The sequence below is a fragment of the Olea europaea genome, chromosome 1 (genome assembly GCF_002742605.1).
Source record: "Olea europaea var. sylvestris chromosome 1, O_europaea_v1, whole genome shotgun sequence".
NCBI classification, from domain to species: Eukaryota; Viridiplantae; Streptophyta; class Magnoliopsida; order Lamiales; family Oleaceae; genus Olea; species Olea europaea.
In genome coordinates, this window is record NC_036237.1 from 28297331 (window position 1) to 28315323 (window position 17993).

The 17993-nt window shown below is 34.3% G+C and overlaps 1 protein-coding gene across 9 annotated transcripts; it reads right to left on the bottom strand.

Moving 5' to 3' along the window:
• Nucleotides 1–1620: 1620 nt before the first annotated feature.
• LOC111399757 (probable NOT transcription complex subunit VIP2) lies at nucleotides 1621–17993 on the bottom strand. 9 transcript variants are annotated; one of them, XR_002703798.1, is made up of 16 exons: nucleotides 17853–17993; nucleotides 14160–14347; nucleotides 12661–12769; nucleotides 12409–12587; nucleotides 11792–12173; nucleotides 9355–9564; nucleotides 9136–9231; nucleotides 6612–6700; nucleotides 6313–6498; nucleotides 4216–4641; nucleotides 4083–4135; nucleotides 3953–3994; nucleotides 3602–3746; nucleotides 3377–3492; nucleotides 2500–2627; nucleotides 1975–2356 (listed from the first exon to the last, which is right to left on the bottom strand). XR_002703798.1 is itself a non-coding variant. In XM_023027265.1 (14 exons), exons 2-14 carry the CDS (start codon nucleotides 14175–14177, stop codon nucleotides 3433–3435), a joined length of 1890 nt encoding a protein of 629 aa, XP_022883033.1. In that variant the 5' UTR covers nucleotides 14178–14347; nucleotides 17853–17993; the 3' UTR covers nucleotides 3229–3432. The 9 variants fall into 9 exon arrangements, 3 of the variants coding, with proteins under 3 accessions (XP_022883033.1, XP_022882997.1, XP_022883024.1); XR_002703799.1 differs by lacking the exons at nucleotides 1975–2356; nucleotides 2500–2627 and adding an exon at nucleotides 1621–1823; XR_002703804.1 differs by lacking the exons at nucleotides 1975–2356; nucleotides 2500–2627 and adding an exon at nucleotides 1621–1849.

Consider the following 17993-nt stretch of genomic DNA (forward strand, 5'->3'; position numbering starts at 1 on the left):
CCCGGCCCCGCCCTGCCGCCATAACTACTTTTGAGGGTTAACATCCAACTACTTTCCAGATCCAATTAATATGGCATTTTTGAAGTTTGAAGGTTTAGTTTCTTCAAAAACCTTTTTGCTGGAAGGGGTATTTTGGAAGAGATTCTTTGAAGCTAGAATGATTTTTTAAGAATTCGATAAAGTTGTTCTATATTTTCTAAAAATATAAGAATATCATCAATGTGAAAACAATGATGAAGTTTGATAAATGATTGACAATCTCATTCATAATTTTTTGAAATTCAGAAATCAGAAGGAACATTTTTGAGATCGAATGGTATAACATTCCATTTGTATTGTTCGAAAGGAATGTTGAAGGCAGCTTTGTATGTGTCTTCTTCTTTAATTTGAATTTGCCAGAAACCAGAATTCATATCAAATTTTGAAAAGATAACAACTTTGAATAATCCGTTTAACAGATCTTTCTTTTGAGGTAATTGATATCTGATCCATTGAAAATTGTATTGAGAGGCTTATAATTAATAACAAAACGTAGGGGGCCTCGTTCAATTCAACAGAATTATTGACATAAAGAGTTGAACAACGATCAAGTAAATCTTTAATTTCCATTCTTTGTTCATTTGAATGAGACAAGATTAATAAAAATGCTTGACTCATGGAAATCAGAATTATAAGGAAGAAGAATAATATATTTCTTTCTATTCCAAAAAGCATTAGGAATAGTAGAACATATTTCTTTTTTAATTTATATATGAAAATTTGAAATCTTTTCCTTTATTATGTTTTCCCTCCAATCATTTTTTTTTTTTTTTACAACTAGTTAGATATCCATTATATACACTTTGAATTGTACAAATGACATTTCCCTCATCTATATAATTTATGTTGTTATATAATCTAATTATTATCGCTAGACAATTTTCCATCATAAAAATGGGATAGTAGTTATGGAAAACATGGTATATAATTTTTCTGTTGTAAACTTACTTTTAGTATAGTTAATTACAGCAGCAATGAAAGGAAGTACAATCTCACATTGAAACGAACCTCTATAAAGTAAGTTTTTTTTATATGTTTATTTTTTTTCAGCAATTTTATTGCTTTTTGTGATATAGAATTAGAACTTATACTCAATAAGGTTGAAATTTCTTTTTGTACAATAAATTTTGTCAATCCCAACTTGAGTATGGAGATAAATTAATAATTTTGATTAACTGTAAAACAATACCCTCGCTAATATTTTCTTCCAAGAATAAGATCTAGCTCCCTTTGACCCTATTTTTTAAATTTTATTTTTTCTCAAACTTAATTTCAACCACGTATTCCATAATACCCACAACTTCTATCAACTTTTCAACCACACCTTATCAAGTTCTATCAAAATCTATTTTTTTAGTTAAACCAAACAAAGACTAATTTATTTTCTAAATTACTTAGCTAAATATTACATACAAGACACTGATTTTTTCCTTTTCCTTTTTTTCCCCTTTTATTGGCAATATGTACCAAACTTGGGCTTTTTTCTTTTCTTTTCTTTTCTTTTCCCTTTTTTTTTTTTCCCTTTTTTAATATTAAAATCTAATTTTATCTATATCGCTGTTACCATAGTTCAAGTCCTGATTGATGCACAAAGAATGATTTCATAAGGGATGCCGGGCATGGACTACACCCAAAGTTTAATTTGGTTTCAAAAGGGTCAATATAACTTCTATGACAATTCAAGATTTCTTGGTAAGTTGCAAATCTCGTCGTCCGCAAGATCTCAGCAGCGCTGTAGGCTCTCAGTTGGAACAAGCGATGACCAGAAGAATATGTTCCTTCACCTTAACAAACAGACGAGATCATGCATCTTCAAGTGAGTACATGCACAACAATAATACGAAATGACAAGATAGTCAACCCGACGGACCCACAAGTAATACCCACTCATTAATCACACATTTTTATCCATTTATAATATAAATCATTTATAAATACTTCCCAAACATGCTTTTAATCAAAACTAATGAGACATCGTAACACAGCATGAAACGACATAATTTACAGAAATAGGTTAACGAACAGAAAAATCTACTAGAAGCTGGCAAAAGGCAGGGCAGCATATAAAAACTAGAAAGACATTAAAAGAGTGTGTGTTCAACTGAACAGGACATACATTTTCATACAAGTTTTCAGTTTAACGAAATCAAAATCTCTCAACTATTTAATTTATCACGTGATTATCAGATCTGCACAAGGCCTTCATTTACAGCTTCATGTGAACAGAAATCAGCAAATTCAAACATGTTCAAATCGTATAATCCATCAAAGGCAATTTTGACAGTGGCCAACCTTGGTAGTATCCCAAATTTTACCCCTGTAACTTCATATGATATTTTCATGAGTTTCAAAGTTCACATCTCAAAACTCGTCCAAACAGCAGCATATAAGAAATGTTTCTTAAGTTGGACTAAGTTGTGCTGAACAGTGTTAAAAGAGGCAAGTGATATAAAAAATTACATGACATGAAGAAACTAAGGCCAGAACATGAATGCAGGATTAGTTTGGTATTACAATGAAACACAACCCCCAGGTCCAGAACTACATAGCATGTCCTACAATTTCTTCAAATACTCTCATTTACATCCCTGAAAATTAACAAAATCATTAAATGTGCACTCACTAGGCTTCAACATTAACAACATTTTAATAGAAGCAACTGCTCTATACATTTTAAAGCATTGAATAATCAAGGTTGAGCCTAGTTATAGGGCATGTGATGGAGATCATAACAAGAATAAAGATGGACATATATTTTATTAGAATTTGATAATAAGAGTTTGATATAAAGTATATTTCAATTAGATTAGTTTTGATATTTTGATATAATTATAGTTTATTAGAAGTTTTTTTTTTCTTCTTTCAGTTTCTTGCTCTATAAATAGAGGGGCTTATTCAGTGTAATAGACAACCAGAATATATGAATAAACATTAATTTTCTTCCCAATTTCTCTCTTCCTTTCCCCCTCTTCTTCCCAATTTCTCTCTCCTTTCCCTTTCCCCTTCTCCTATAATTATCTTATTGTATCCTGCATCAGTGTGCAATCCATGCTTATCTTTCCTTTAACTTTAATAGAAGATTGCTTTGCTTGTTGGATAACAAACAATATATTAAAGTTGACGGGACATATTTTTCACCCTTCAAAACCAAATTGATGCATGGAGAAACTGACGAGTAAAAACTAGAAATGAAAAGAATGCATAGAACATATTCTATTGGGCTTGAATATCAAATTTTGAGCAAAAAATACAAAAGTCGGATTGCAGTAACTGAGATGAAAATCACGCAATAATTGCCTAGGTTGCCAAAAAGAAGAAAAACTAAGCACAAGCTTACTTCTCTCCTAACAAATCAGTTGAACCGGTAGATGTACATTTAAACAGCATATTTTGTCAATGTTGAGATAGGGCTGGTTTCTTTTCCACCATATCATAGTGGAGAACAAAATTATCCTGCATTAATTTAAACCAAACCATGTTGGAATCAAAAAGGAAAACAGCAACCTCAGGTTTGTATTCAATAAAAAAGCAGACAAATGAAAAAGGCAATGAAATTTCAAACCTTGCGGACTGTCTCCCATGCATTTGGATCAAAACAAATATAGGAACCTCTCTCATATGCATTCATCTTTACAATTGGCTCCATGTTAGCATTCCTCATAAACCACAAACGATGCTCTCTATGGTAAAACCAACCTCTATTATACCTGAAAATAATTGGGACAGCTCTGTCAAATTACTACTCTATGCAGCCAAGTTAGTATCAACCTATGGAATGGAATATAATGGGGGAGCTAGTGTAGAAAGATTTCAGTGAAAGACATGGATTTCCCAGGGACAGAATTCTGAATTACAGAAAAAATAAACAGGTGAACGAGAAATGAAACAAATATTCATGTCTAAGACGGCATACAATTCATTCGCAGCATATAATTGGGCTTCATCCTTTGGCATACTGCATGAAACCACAGAGAAAAAGATAATCTCATATTTACAGTCAGAGGTCAAAGGCAATATAAATGGAGTGTGATCTAAAGATTTACCTGTAGAAGATATAAAACAAAGTTTCTAACTGAAACTTTAAGAAGCAAGCTTGCTGCAGCCAATCCAAGAAAATTCAGCAAGAAAAAAATGGCAGAAAAGCAGCAGTATAGTTAAGGGTAGAAAAAAGCTCACATTTAGAGGCGGCGGTTGTTTAGCATAATAACATTGTGGCACGGTAAACTCTGGATCTCCTTTAGTAGGCTCATCAGACCATGGGGAACCAAATGTTTTGTGAAGATTTTCAGAAGAATTCAAGTTCAATCCAAGGGTAGTTAGGTCAATTCCAAGAGCAAGAGAAGTCAGATCAGGGTCACTCATTCTTATCACACTCAACAAACCAAGCAAACCAAAAGGGTCAGAAGTGCTTTGTCCACCCTGCATGGGCTTCACTGCTTGATCCCTATAAGGCTGACCAACGGCAGACATTTGCTGCAGGCGAAATTGGGACTGGTTCTGATGCTGCTGATATTGCTGTATAAGCTGGTCGTACGACCCGATACCAGAAACCGAATTCGGAGAACTCAGGGGTCGTAGTCCCATGCCTGGGGGCCCACTGGTCTGGTCAAATAAATAGAAACAAATAAAATTATTAAGCTATTACAAGGAAAGAAGTGTCGTGAAGCAACTTTTACTCCAAGTAACTCGTTTAAACCATCATTCACATTCACATCTACAAGCTACATCAGATCCTCTTACAACTAATAGTTATATATAGATAATCTAAAATAACTAATACAATTTATAGGAACTCCGTTCCCCGCCCCCAAACTCAATATTCTCGTGCCCATTTATGAAATGTTTTCAAAAAGGTGGTCCCACCTACGGAAACATTTCTTGCAGACTTAATTGTAGGAGAGAATTTTCACATAAAACACACCCCTCATAAGTTTACATCTTTTTCACCAGGAGGCAAATGTTCCACCTACTCACTCACGTAACCATCATTTATATTTACATATAAACTACGGTAGATCCTCTTATAATCATCATTTATATATTAACAGTAAGAGCTTGTTTGATCCCTAGTTTTTAAAAAATACATTTTCTCTATTTTCATTTCAACCACACATTCTTCAATAAAATGATATTACACGTAAACCCAAAACTTTTCCTTATTTTTTAACCACACATTCTCCATCAATCTGTATTCAAAAATGCATTCTTAGCATTTTAATGGAGCTCAAAGAAGTTCTAAATCATTTTCCCCAAAAATTAAAAATCCTTTGTACTCGATCAGTTCTCATATGGTATCAATATAGGAGGTATTTTCACACGCACTCAGGGACACAACTTTTAATGTCACCCTACAACAGTACAACTTATTTGATGATTTTCCATAGATTTACGAGTAGCTCATAAAATAATAAAATATTGTTACGAAGATTGCTTGGTTATCAACTATGGCTATAATAAAAGAGCAGTTGGTGGCATCACTTGCACTTTTTTCTATGTTAGATGAAGACGCGGAAGAAAGTACAATTTTCTTGTTCACTTCCAAAATTTCCAAGGAAAGTTGAGATGGAAACAAGCTCAAGAAAGGGCAGACCTCTCCAATTCAGAAGGATATTAGGCGTTGAGTTGCAGGAATGTCAAGTTTTGATGGCAGAAGACAAGTTGCTCCTTTTACTATTTTAGTAAATTACGACGACAATATCGGTCAAAGTATGTATTAATTGCAAATAAAACTATGTTATACTTCAATTGATCGTACATGCGCTTCTGTACAGCATGGGAACATAATCAATCAAAAAACTGGAATTTACAGTTAATACATCTAATGATTAAAAAAATTTCTATGCTGTTTTTGTTTATAATAAGGTGTTGACCGTAACTCTATTATAGAGTTCAATATTACAAAATAATAAGAACGATACGCATGCTTTACGTTAAAAATTATATCCACATGCTGCAAAAGCAATGCACTAGTACTCGAAACGTAACATTAAAGCTAGCAGTTAAACCTCTTTAAGGTATTAGTCAGACAGGCCAAGGTGGCAGATATTACAAAGCAGACAAAGGATATTGCCTGGTTCAGAAGAGTATTTCCCATCACTTCAGAGTAAGAGAAAAAAAGGCACAGGCAGAGAAAGAACAGATGTGTTAAACCAAAAAAAGCAAAAAGAAAAAGTTGATATTGAATAGTTATTTGTGATTTACCTATTTGCTTGAAAATAAATAATAAAACACAACTAAAAATAATAAATAATTCCACAAAGCATGTTAGCACACCTGTGCATGATATGTTGAATGAGATGAGGGAAACATGTCTGAACCGTGCAAATGAAGTAGATCATGGTTGTTTACAGTAGAGAAAGGGGCAATGCCGCTACTCACTGATGGGGCATGTTGTTGTTGCTGTTGTGGCCGATGAGATGAGTATGTTCCCCCCAAATTGAAACCAGTAGACCTTCCCATCTGTAAATTCAATCAGAAAATGAGAACAGAGAGAAAAACCTAGTTGCATCCAAACCCAACAAAAAATACTCTATAAATGCTTCAAACCCTCATCATGGATCAGTATCACTTACAGAAAAGTGTTGAGGCTGCATCATGGAAACAGAACTGTCGTGAAGTTGCTCCTTTTGGTGCAAGTCCATAGAATAGTCACCATTCCCACCTGCACAAAGTATAATAGATCATCAATGACGAGTTAAACTAAAACTAAATAAAATGTGAATTCAAAAATATATTTACATTGCCAGAGAGAGGTGTTTTAGGGCCGACTATTATCAATGAGACGAAGGAAAAAGAAGGGCAACAAGTTCCATTGAGCCCTTTAGAACCTAACACTAATTTAAAAAAAGAAATAAAATAAATACACTTAATGACATAGGACATAACAAGAAAAGGAAATTAAGGGAAAGAGTAGAAGAAACGAGAGAAGGAAAATATATAACTTTGCTTCCAAAAATATTAAAGTTGTGCTCAAAATGAAAAACCTAAGTCATAGTCTTTAATTCCAAGAGAACTTCTTACTGATAACAATGAATAAAATGAAACACTTATCTGAATAAAGCAAAATAAAATCTTATCTGATAAAATCTAATCTAAACAGAAAGTTTTATCTTTTCTACTTGTTTTGCCTGGCGCGGAATTCAGTTGTTTCCCATCACTTAACTTCACAGAATCTAACAGTACAATTTTCACAATTTTTAAACAATCAAATTCAAGTTGCCATAAAATAATTCGTTGATTCATGCACAAGTAAGAAAAAGCAATAAAAAAATTAGAGACTCACACAAATCACAATCATATTATTATTTTATCAATATCAAAAGCCACCCAAGTTTTATTTGCCCGCAGCTGTTCTAATAAGGAACCAAAAACCCTATTGCTAGTTTGATAGAAATTACTCACTTGGTCCCTCAACTACTAACAAAGCATAATTAGACCCCAATCACACAAAACACGATTTAGACTCTAATTAAATAAATACACTATAAAAATTCAAGCCCGTGCCTTTTTAAGTCTTGTACTGCATCACATAACACTTCTCAAGATTAGATGTTTCACAAAAAATAATAACCTAAAATGTGGACCAGCAGAAATAGACCTAATAAAGGATTTAGGACGCGAAAACAATACAAGCATGCACATGAACATGATAAGCTCCTACACAGGTGGCTGGTTTCTGCAGATAACAATTCACAGCAAGACAGAGACCAAACACTAGTAGATGTAGATGAGGACTTATATTCTGTGATTGAAGGACTGTAACACAGTAAAATATATAGATTGCAGTGAACAGAGTGCCTTTTGCTATTAAAGGAATTCAACAGGAATGAAATGAAATAAAACAAATGGGTATTTGGCTTTCGAGAGGCCAATACTCTCCTATAAGTTCCCACTAATTTTCTGCATGCCTTCTCTCTTCCCTCTGGCTCCGTTTTATAGCCCTGGCTCCATAACAACCTTGTTAACGGCTTTAGGGGCCCCCATGTGCTGGTTGAGTACCTCTGAGTTGTTATACATTTTTTCCCTTATGGGTTTCTTGCGTCTGCTATATGTTAACTGAATAGGTGGCTTAGAACACTAACATCACAGCTGATAAAGTCTATGCTATTTTTTCCTTTTGATAGGAAACAAAAGAATTATTAATATAAAATTTAGGATCAACAAGAAGAAATGAGAGGATAAAGGTCTTCCGGAGAGAATAAACCTAAGAGCATGAATGGGTATGGTAAAAAGGAAATCAAAATCGCCCTCTTTTAGCAGCATCACCTTACATGCTGTCAAAAAAAGGTGCTTTTGAACCCCTTTTAAGCACTCCTAAACATGCTCTAAATCAAAAGTTCCAATTGAGAATTACCAGATAAAATGAAAATCCTTATATTCATTACCTGTAAATTCCCCAAGAGAAGCTAAAAGTCTAGCCTTCTCCTATATAGACAAAGAATCGAACACTTTCCTTAAATATTTTCTAATTATTCCAGCCAAATAATGTAAAACACTTGTAACGCCATAGAGGCAGTTTTTCGAGCATCAGATAACCACTACTCCGAGAAATCTTCAAGCTTATACATTCTTGGATGGTCTATCGATCATGTTGCCGACTCTTGTTAACAGCTATGAAATACCAGCTCAGACAATTGCGTGTAAACATACATCCCAGGTGTCTGACATCTTGCTTTAAACACGAGTTATGAAATGTCAAATACCTAGATGTTTTGACGTCTTCTCAATGCACAGTTTCAAAAGTCTAAACTATGTTCAGATTGGAAAAAAGAATAATAGAACCTATCTATGATAAGATTACTAAACTGAGCGCAATCAGTATAAGAATAAATGTACTCAAAGAAAACTAACCATAGTTATCACCATATCTAGGAAACAGTTGCATACAGGAGTAAATTATCAGCAGATGCTCATTCTGTTATTTATACAAGATGATTCCAGGATTTACCTTGGCACATTCCAATAGTCATTTTGTTCTCTAACTACTAATTTGATTACTCATTTTGAAAGCAACAGTGTCAACAGATTATGACAAAAAGACTTCATCATAAATAGCATAAAGCATGTATGCTTTGACGTTCAAACACATGCAAGCACCTTTAAATCCAGGTAAGGCCGGAAAATCTTCATTTTGAATACTGAATTCTTGATTTTGCTGAACGATTGGGCTAAGACCTTGTTTCCGCAATGAACCTGAAATACTAGGGATAATAGTCAGCCTGAAACCAGACAAATGAGAACTTGCAAGATTTTTATTTTTTATTTATTTATTTTTGGTGGGGTGGGGGGGGGGGGAGCACCAATCTATTCAGTTACCTAATTGTCCCTGAGGACCTCCAGCAGAACTGGGACGACTGCTCAGTTGAGGGAAATCATTGATGTCAAAAGGAGAACCACCATCATTGGCATTCATATCACTGAACATCCCCATATTAAGGTTATTCACTGCTTGTACATGATTTTGTGACAGAGGACCACCGGCTGAAGGGTAGGAATTGCCTAACATAGACATTACCTGTGGAGAAGCTGAAGGCAGGAACAGTCATTTAGTCCTCATTGCTTATATCTACATATATATATGCATCATTCATCTTGGCCTCAGATACAAGTTCAATACCACCAAACTGTAATAACACTGAAGAATGAAAGAAATCTTCACTGAAACGTAGCAAATCAATACTATGTAGGTAACAAATACCAATATAAAAATTTCTGACCAAGTTACAATGTAAATGAAAACGTAACATGATAAAATCTAGTCCCCAAAGGGTAGAAATTTTTGAAATCCTATTTGTAGTTCGATTGCCTCGAATATCACCTTTTTCTTCAAAGTGAACAACGAAAGCAATGAAATCGCCTTTCCTATTCTTTCCCCAGATCCCACCTAAGCAGAGACTCAACTCAAACAGGCCCACAAGTGATTTATCGGAAAAGAACAGGAAACCATTAGACAAACATTAACTAGCTTTTTTTCTGTTTTGTTTTGTAAATAATTCTCAAATTAATTTTTTTTTAAAAATCAACAACAAACAACATTGGGCCAACTTGGATCTAGCCCAACACAAAACACGGAAATGATTAATTTAGTTTTTGGGTTAATTGGCCCACAGCCCCACTCCACAATATTTTCATCCACAAAAACCACAGTGGAATGTTCAGTTCAGATATTGAAGTGATTATTATATATCACAAAAACCACTTGTCAGCTTTGAACTTGAAAAAGTGCAGCTTCTTTGTGCAAATTTAAGAAATTATTAGAATCCATTACCAAAAGAAAATTCAACGCAATCACGTAACATGGTGCTTGCAGAATAACAGATGCTCAAAATTACTATGGCTCAACAGAAACACTTTACTGTAAAGGCCAAATATTTTCAATCACATTCAAGCAAACATCTAAAAGACAAGTATCAAACTAAACCATAGATGTACAAGAATAAGGCAAAAAAGGGTGATTAGTGAGCAATATCAATTGGGATTTGGGATACGCCATTTACAGAAGTATACTAAATGGAATTCATAAAGATATCATTTGAAGACTTACCAAGAAATAAAAATGGACAGAGATATACTTGTATTCAATAATCAAGTCAAATTATAACAAAGCATTAATCCTGATTATATCATGTTTACAAGTCTAATTTAAGAAACCAACTACAGATATAAAATAAAATAAAATTTTCAAAATAAAATAATTTCAAATCTTGGCAAGGCTTCAAATAATATCTCCATGAATCTTCATCATATACAAATGGCAACATCAGATACAAAGCTGGATGACCATTGTCTAAATAAAGATAATAACCATGAGTCGAACATTGGGTACAATTTTGAAGATAATTATTAAATCACAAAACACACTTATCAAATTTTTTTTTTGTCTTGAAAATTGCAGCTCTGATATGAAAATAAAAGAGATTTTTTAAAGCCCTTTCAACAAAATCACAAGTGGAAAAGGTGTATGTACTGCTGATAGATTCTCAAGTACTCAAACATGTTCTACACAAATGCACATACACCTAGGCGTTTCAGTTCTATCCATGACATAACAAACTGTGAGGTGACAAAACAAATTATCTTTTCAATATCTAGCCGAAATAGAAGAAACGAAATGTCACCATATACATATTTCAACATTGTTAATCCACTGCAAATACATATCCAAATAGCATCCAATTTTTGTTGCAGCTCTGAGTGCATGCCTCAAGAAGGGTTTGTCGGTTGACAATGCATAAAGTTTAGTCAAGAGTGGCTACGAACGAGAGTGATATGATTTAATTATTCAAATTAATGAATCTAGTTGATTAGGGTACTTACTACTATGGCCTTGCAAACTCATTATTTGTTGGCCTGGTCAGGGTTTAAAACTGTAAAAAATTAAAATCTAAAAAAGGGGACAAATTCAGTTCCAAAGTTGGGTACTTCGGGGCTGGATCGATTCTCAGTTCCAATTCAGGAGGCTCGGTTCCGGTTAAATGCCAACCCAGAAATGCATATCTATACAGTAGAAAAGTACATTCATTTAATTTATTTTTTGGCTGGTCAACAGCTAATATACAGGTGGTACATGTTCAACCAGGTGTGTATTTTAGAGCCTTAATTAAATACATCTGATTTAACGACAAATATTATGTTATTTCCACCTTGGAAGGCTAGGGGAAAAACACCTGTCCAAATGACACTATGCAAATGCTGTAGAAAAACCAAAAGCCAGGGAACTGGAGAGAACTATATTTATTTCATGATGATTTACCTTGTTGAAGCACACTGCCCACAAGCCTGTTTTGTCCTTGCAAATTCATATTTCCAGAACTACTGTTGGCAGTTAAGTTTAGCCGAGAAGATAGACCAGGCATGGACAATCCTCCACCAGAACTAATGCTTCTGCCGATGTTTCCGCCGCCTACTATGTTCCCCACAGAGCTTGTAATCCGTGGACCAGCATTCCCCATAATCGGAGAGACGCCTAAACCTGGTACTGCTGTCCGATTACCAATGGCAGAAGATGTTGCAAGAATCCCAGGGATGGAACCAGCAACACCATTTGTGCTACCACTATACCCTTGGTTTCCGATGACACTCATACCCGCTCTATTCACCATCCCTGAATGACCATGTGTATTGCCATGAGATATCTGCAAACGAGGAACAATATATTGTCGGGAGATTTAAAAAATAAAAAAAATAATAATAATAAAATAAAAAAACTAGTAAACGAAGGATGCAAATATTAGATGAACAAACCATATAATTTTACAATATTAAGAAAATTAGCGAGCTGCTATAACTGTTTCCATAATACATATTTTCAATATTCTCAATTCACATCAAGGAATCTCAATTGCACCATTAAAAGGACAAAGGGGGCACCTGAGAAAGAGCACCTGGAAGATTATTTGATGCAAATCTTCCACTGGAAAGGTTACCTGCAGCTTGTTGCAGCCCATTAGAAGGGACATTATTCATTATTGTATTTCGAGATCCAAGTGAGCCTGACATGTTAGGGACATTAAAACTCCCGTGAACATTATGCAGTCCCTGAATATTTCCTGCAAGAACAAAGCTCAACAATATATAGATTTTGAAGAAAACATTAAGCAATAATTGCAGCAAACAACTCACCAGTATGATGAAAAACAGGAGAGGCAGCCCCAGATTGACCAGAGAATGATGAAGTTAATGGGCGCCCAGTGCCATCAGGAAGATTTGATGTCGATCCATTGAGTGATGACTGCAGCCAGAGTGTAGATGAATTACGTAAACAAAAATACATACTCCTGTAAGTTTCATGTATGACCCTCAACTCAGACTCATATCATGATAAATTTTTTCATGATCCATGCACTACTGGAACATATCTGTTTCTATGATCAAACAAAAAGTTGAGTAAGCAGCAAACTCTATATGTCAAAAATTAGTTATAAATCCTCAAATATCATTTTATAGCATTAGTACTGAACTCTTCAGACAGACAGAGAGGGAGGGAGGGAGAGAGCATATTGTGTTAGCAAATACAACCACTCAATGCAATGAGCAACTCCATTTGATTATATAGAATTTAAGCTAATCATAAGATAACAAGCTTAAAAGTATAACATATCTGAACTTGCTAGATCTGTTGTCACCTCCAATTAAACTAAATTAGATGAATCAATACCAATCTCATTATCAAAATTATCTTATCATACCACATTGCCAGCAAAATCCAAGACTCCGTATTACTCAAACTCAAAATTTTCTGTCCTTTTCAGAAGACAATTGGAGGAATTTCATCAACCCATCATGCAAATCATGATAATTTACAAATTCAAGAACTGAAGCACATAGTAAGTAGTTAAATGCCATTAATCAGTACATCAACTTCCCTTTTGCAAAAATTATAAAAGACTCCAAGGTTTTACACGAGGTAAAATGTTTCTTATCCCAATCTGTTTGATGTCAAGGACAGCATGCAACACAAGTATACAGACCTTTGCAGGAATAAGTTAGCAAGATCTGAACATTTTGCAATTATTTTTCAATGATATTATGCCCATGTTTGAGCCCCATTCTTCCTTCAACTCATTTTCAACTACACATTCTTCCAATAAAATAATTTTGCACATAAATCCAAATCATTTTCCTTGCTTTTTAAGCAAATATTCTCCTCCAGAATCACTATTACAAAATTCATTTTTACCTAAAAATGGGGCTCAAACATAGCCTATATTTTGACATCCTTTCTGTGCTTTTCGTATTTGGTTCTCTCCAAATAACCAGATTAACAAGTTTGAAGCCATAACCTAGGAATTAGTTAAAACAGATTCTAATCATTATTTGGCACTAATATCCTTGTAAATGACATGAACACGGCATTGTAAAAATCAAGATGTTGACCCAAAAAAATCATGATTATATCATATAAGCAACAATAAAATACATTTATATGGATGCCATAGTCAATCATATTAATGAAATCATGGTAAAGGAAAACCGGAAGAGCATATTTAATCCAAATGTTAAACTGCAGATAAAAACAATGGCGCTTCAAAGAAAAGGACCAAAAGAATGTAGAAACCACAAGATTGTCATCCAATATCAATATATACACGTGAAGCATTGTGCATTAAAGGGAATAGTACATTAAATAACCCCGACATTGCAGAAAATGTCAAAAGGTCATGCAGAAAATTTTCCTTCACCCAATAGCAGCTTCCCTTCTCCTTTTTGTCAGAAAGCTTTTCCAGAAAGTGCTCTGGCGCCTTTACTTTCTAATCCTCAATTCTCCGAAAGCAGATTTGATGAGAACAGTCAGTTATATTATTAAATGCTGCAACAGTATTTAGCAACAAAGAACAAAATTCGAAAAGCTAATTAGTAAGTCACAAACTGAAGAAAAAACAATTGATCAGAAGCAAATCCAAAGGCATGATATAAACAGGAAACTCGTGAGTGAAGCAGAAAATAGATTGACAGCAAACATAGGTCCAATAAATTTAAACTTCAATACAGCTAAAAAATATAGAACAAATACCATAGGGAGCAGACATAAACACCTAACTGCATTAATCCAAAAGAACAAAGAATCAGATGCATCTAATAAACAATTCATTATATCCATATAAGATCCTTAGCAGCAGCAGCAAAAAGAAAATTGATTTGACCAATATCAATCCATTGGTATCAATTAGAAAGAAAATATCTGCCTCGCCAAAAAGTTCCAAGACTTCTTGGTCAACACCAAGCCATCGATTGAAAGCATTAACTGACGAGTCAATGCTGCAAACAGCTACTTTACATAGAGAACAAGAAAACAAAATGTTGAGATCTGTTTTCTGTGTATTTACCAACAATTATTTGCTCTGCAACATATTTCAACGTCTAACCCAGCATCCACAAACAAATACAATTTTAGCAAGGTTTTTGCGTCTTCATTGTTTTCCATCTTATAATAACAAAAAATGGAAAAAACCAAAATCATCAATACTTTCGTGTTTTTAGTCAACAAACTCTTAAACTTTTCAAGAACACATTTCAAGGCATCTGCACAGGAGAGCTATAAGGTCCTCCACTTTTAATCATAAATAAGAAGAAAACCTCTGATAGATTGGCTCTAAGCTGAAACTAAACAACCCAATCATGTTACAACCATCAAAACAAATTAGGGTGATGCTCTGGTTCTAAATATCATAAAAGGAGGAAAATAGAAAGGATAACGTTATTCATCGGCAGTCCATGTGGCATTATTCATAGTTTTGATATAAAAAAAGAATCAAATGGCCCCTTTTAATTTGTAAACCAATTACATGCAACCACATGGACAGCCTATGATCATGAGTGCCTATGAATAGCATTGCTAAAAAAGAAACCAAAATATTTAAAACGAAAAGTGAAATACCTCAAATTTTCTCACCCACAAAAAAATCAAAACTTATATCTAGTCGAGTTAACAAAAAGAAAAGGTGGAACAAAATTTGTGAATCAATTATAGACTTCACCAAAGGTAATGCAAGTACACTTACGCCTCATTTGTTTTCCTTAGGAACCAAACATGTAGTTTTCACAGCTTAAACTTAGGACCCAAACAAAATCAATAACTTAGTCAAACAAAAAAGAAAACACAATCTTCAGTTCTTGCAAAGTCAATATCTCGAAAAGTATATACCCTCGTATAAACAGAAAATGGGAGCATATAGGCTCAGGTTGAGCCCCATTTTTTGGAAAAATAAATTTTGTAATAGTTTTTTTTTTTTTTTTTTTTTTTTTGGGGGGGGGGGGGGGGGGGAGAATATGTGGTTTAAAAAATAGGGAATTTTTTTAGGTTTACGTGCAAAATTATTCAATTGGGAGAATGTGTGGTTGAAAATGAGTTTTTAGAGAATGAGGCTCAAACAGGGGCATGATAAACAGTTGTTGCCTACTGCTCCTGTCCTACCTCTACCCCACCCCTTATTCTGTCCACACTGGCTTTCCCTTCTTCTCTACCTCATCCGGGAACCTGGGCTCTTTCAATATCTCTGTAAAATTGTCACCACCTCCATAAACCTAACCTAGTTTTGCATTTTGTTTCTCCTCTCCTCTCATCAGCAACTTTAAAATTCCTCTTCCGATTCTATGTACTAAATCCCAATTTCTATGAGGCCACTGAAGTGAACTGTAATTGCAGTTAATGATTTGAAGACTGCAGAAAGCATTTGAGAGGATTTCAGTGGAAATGACAATAAACTTCAAGATGTGTACTCTTTTAAGTTACAAAACAAGAAAGGAGAAAATTTGTGCTTTTTACGAAGAGTACTCTATTTGTTGTCTGCGCAGGTGTTTTCAATTTAGGTTTATATTATTAAATGTACAACTGCATTGAGGCACCCAAAAGCAAGCTGCACGTTTCCTTGTAGCAAAATGCATATTACATATGAAATAGAATATCCATAGGCATAAAGTAAAATTCAAAAACTGCACGAAAATAATTTCAGTACAAATTTTTAGTTCTATTTCAAGAAAACTGAAATACACAAGATCGAAATCAAAATACAATTCAATATCAAATTCAAAGATGGTATTGAGCACAACTGCATAAGAACTTAATAAGGGGATTTTAAATGCTTTGTGCTTTTGTTTTACTTCACTAAAGACCGTGCTAATTGACACCAAAAGAACGCCAAAGGGACTCAAGGCAAAGAGATTCACGTCTATTTTTGTGTCTTTGATAACTTATATTTGGGAGTTTTAAATTGGAGGCAGAGAAGAAAGCATAAAAATCATCTTTCTTCAGTGAAGGGGAGCAGGCAACAAAAATCAAGAGGAATTGTACTCGAGAGAAAATGTTATCCAAATTATTTGCATATCATTTTCAAAAGGTCCCCACGCGGATGAACAGCGATACTTGTTCAAAGTCTGAAGTTTAATTATCTCGCAACAGTGTTATTTTGGGGTTTTCCGGAACTGGATCATGATGGAAAATGATTGGACAGTGCTGAGGTATATTTCAACTGAAAATATGAAAAAGTTTCCTGTCAAATTATAACAAAAATGATGAAGATATTGACGGTTCAATCTATAGAGAAAACAACCAACATTGATTAGGCACTACAACTAAGGGCCCCTTTGGCAAGACTTCTGGTTTTTGTAGAAGAGTTTCATTTATTAAAGTCACTCTGGGCAACTTCTTCTAAAGATGAAGCACTTCTAGCCTTCTAAAAATTTATTCAAATCAAACATGTCATATTCTTTATTTCTTTATTTTGAATTACCAATAGAGAATTTTCCTAACTAAAAAAATCTCTCTGTCAAAAAAGCATTTCGTCTAAGGGATAAAAAAAAAATCAGGGAAGAATGCATCTTCCAGCACCCTATTTGTATCAGCAAGAAGAAAACTACCAGGAAAATAGAACAGGATATCTGGACCAGACTGAACTACCATGCAATTATAGAATTAATAGCTGTACGAAAAGTCTCCTCGACTCATTAGGTCATTGCATTGTGTTCTCACACTTCAGCAACTACGAATAAACTGACAGAAGGAGGCAATAAAATTATCCCCGACATCCCCACCCACTCAACAACACGAATAACTATCAATTAAATACTGAAAAACAGATTTGAGTACAGAAATGGGATTTAACAATTAAAAACACTTAAGCTACAATCCACACGTGCTATCTTGTATCAATTCAAAATAACCCCCAACTCATCCATTTACTCCCCCAACCCTCGAAACTCCCACCTTCAAAATATCAAAAATAATCCGTCAATTCATTGAACCCCAAATAATAATTTTCAGCAAACTCATACCCTAAATATTTTGTCATCAGCGTGCCATTAAAAAAATTAATTACCATTAAGAAAGCAAGGGTAAGAGGCAACAGATCTGTGTGAAGAGAGAAGTCTAGCACTGATCGGTCGATTTTGATTGCGATGAGCCTTTGGAGCGAGAAAGTGGAGAACTTCGATGAAAAAAGAGGCTGTCTACCATAAGC

What these genes read in the sequence shown, in the direction of transcription:
- LOC111399757 (XM_023027229.1), bottom strand. An exon ending in AACAACCGCCGCCTCTAAAT is followed by an intron (nt 4,136 to 4,215) that starts GTGAGCTTTTTT and finishes GATTGGCTGCAG; the next exon opens with CAAGCTTGCTTCTTAAAGTT. An exon ending in TTGTTTTATATCTTCTACAG is followed by an intron (nt 3,995 to 4,082) that starts GTAAATCTTTAG and finishes GGTTTCATGCAG; the next exon opens with TATGCCAAAGGATGAAGCCC.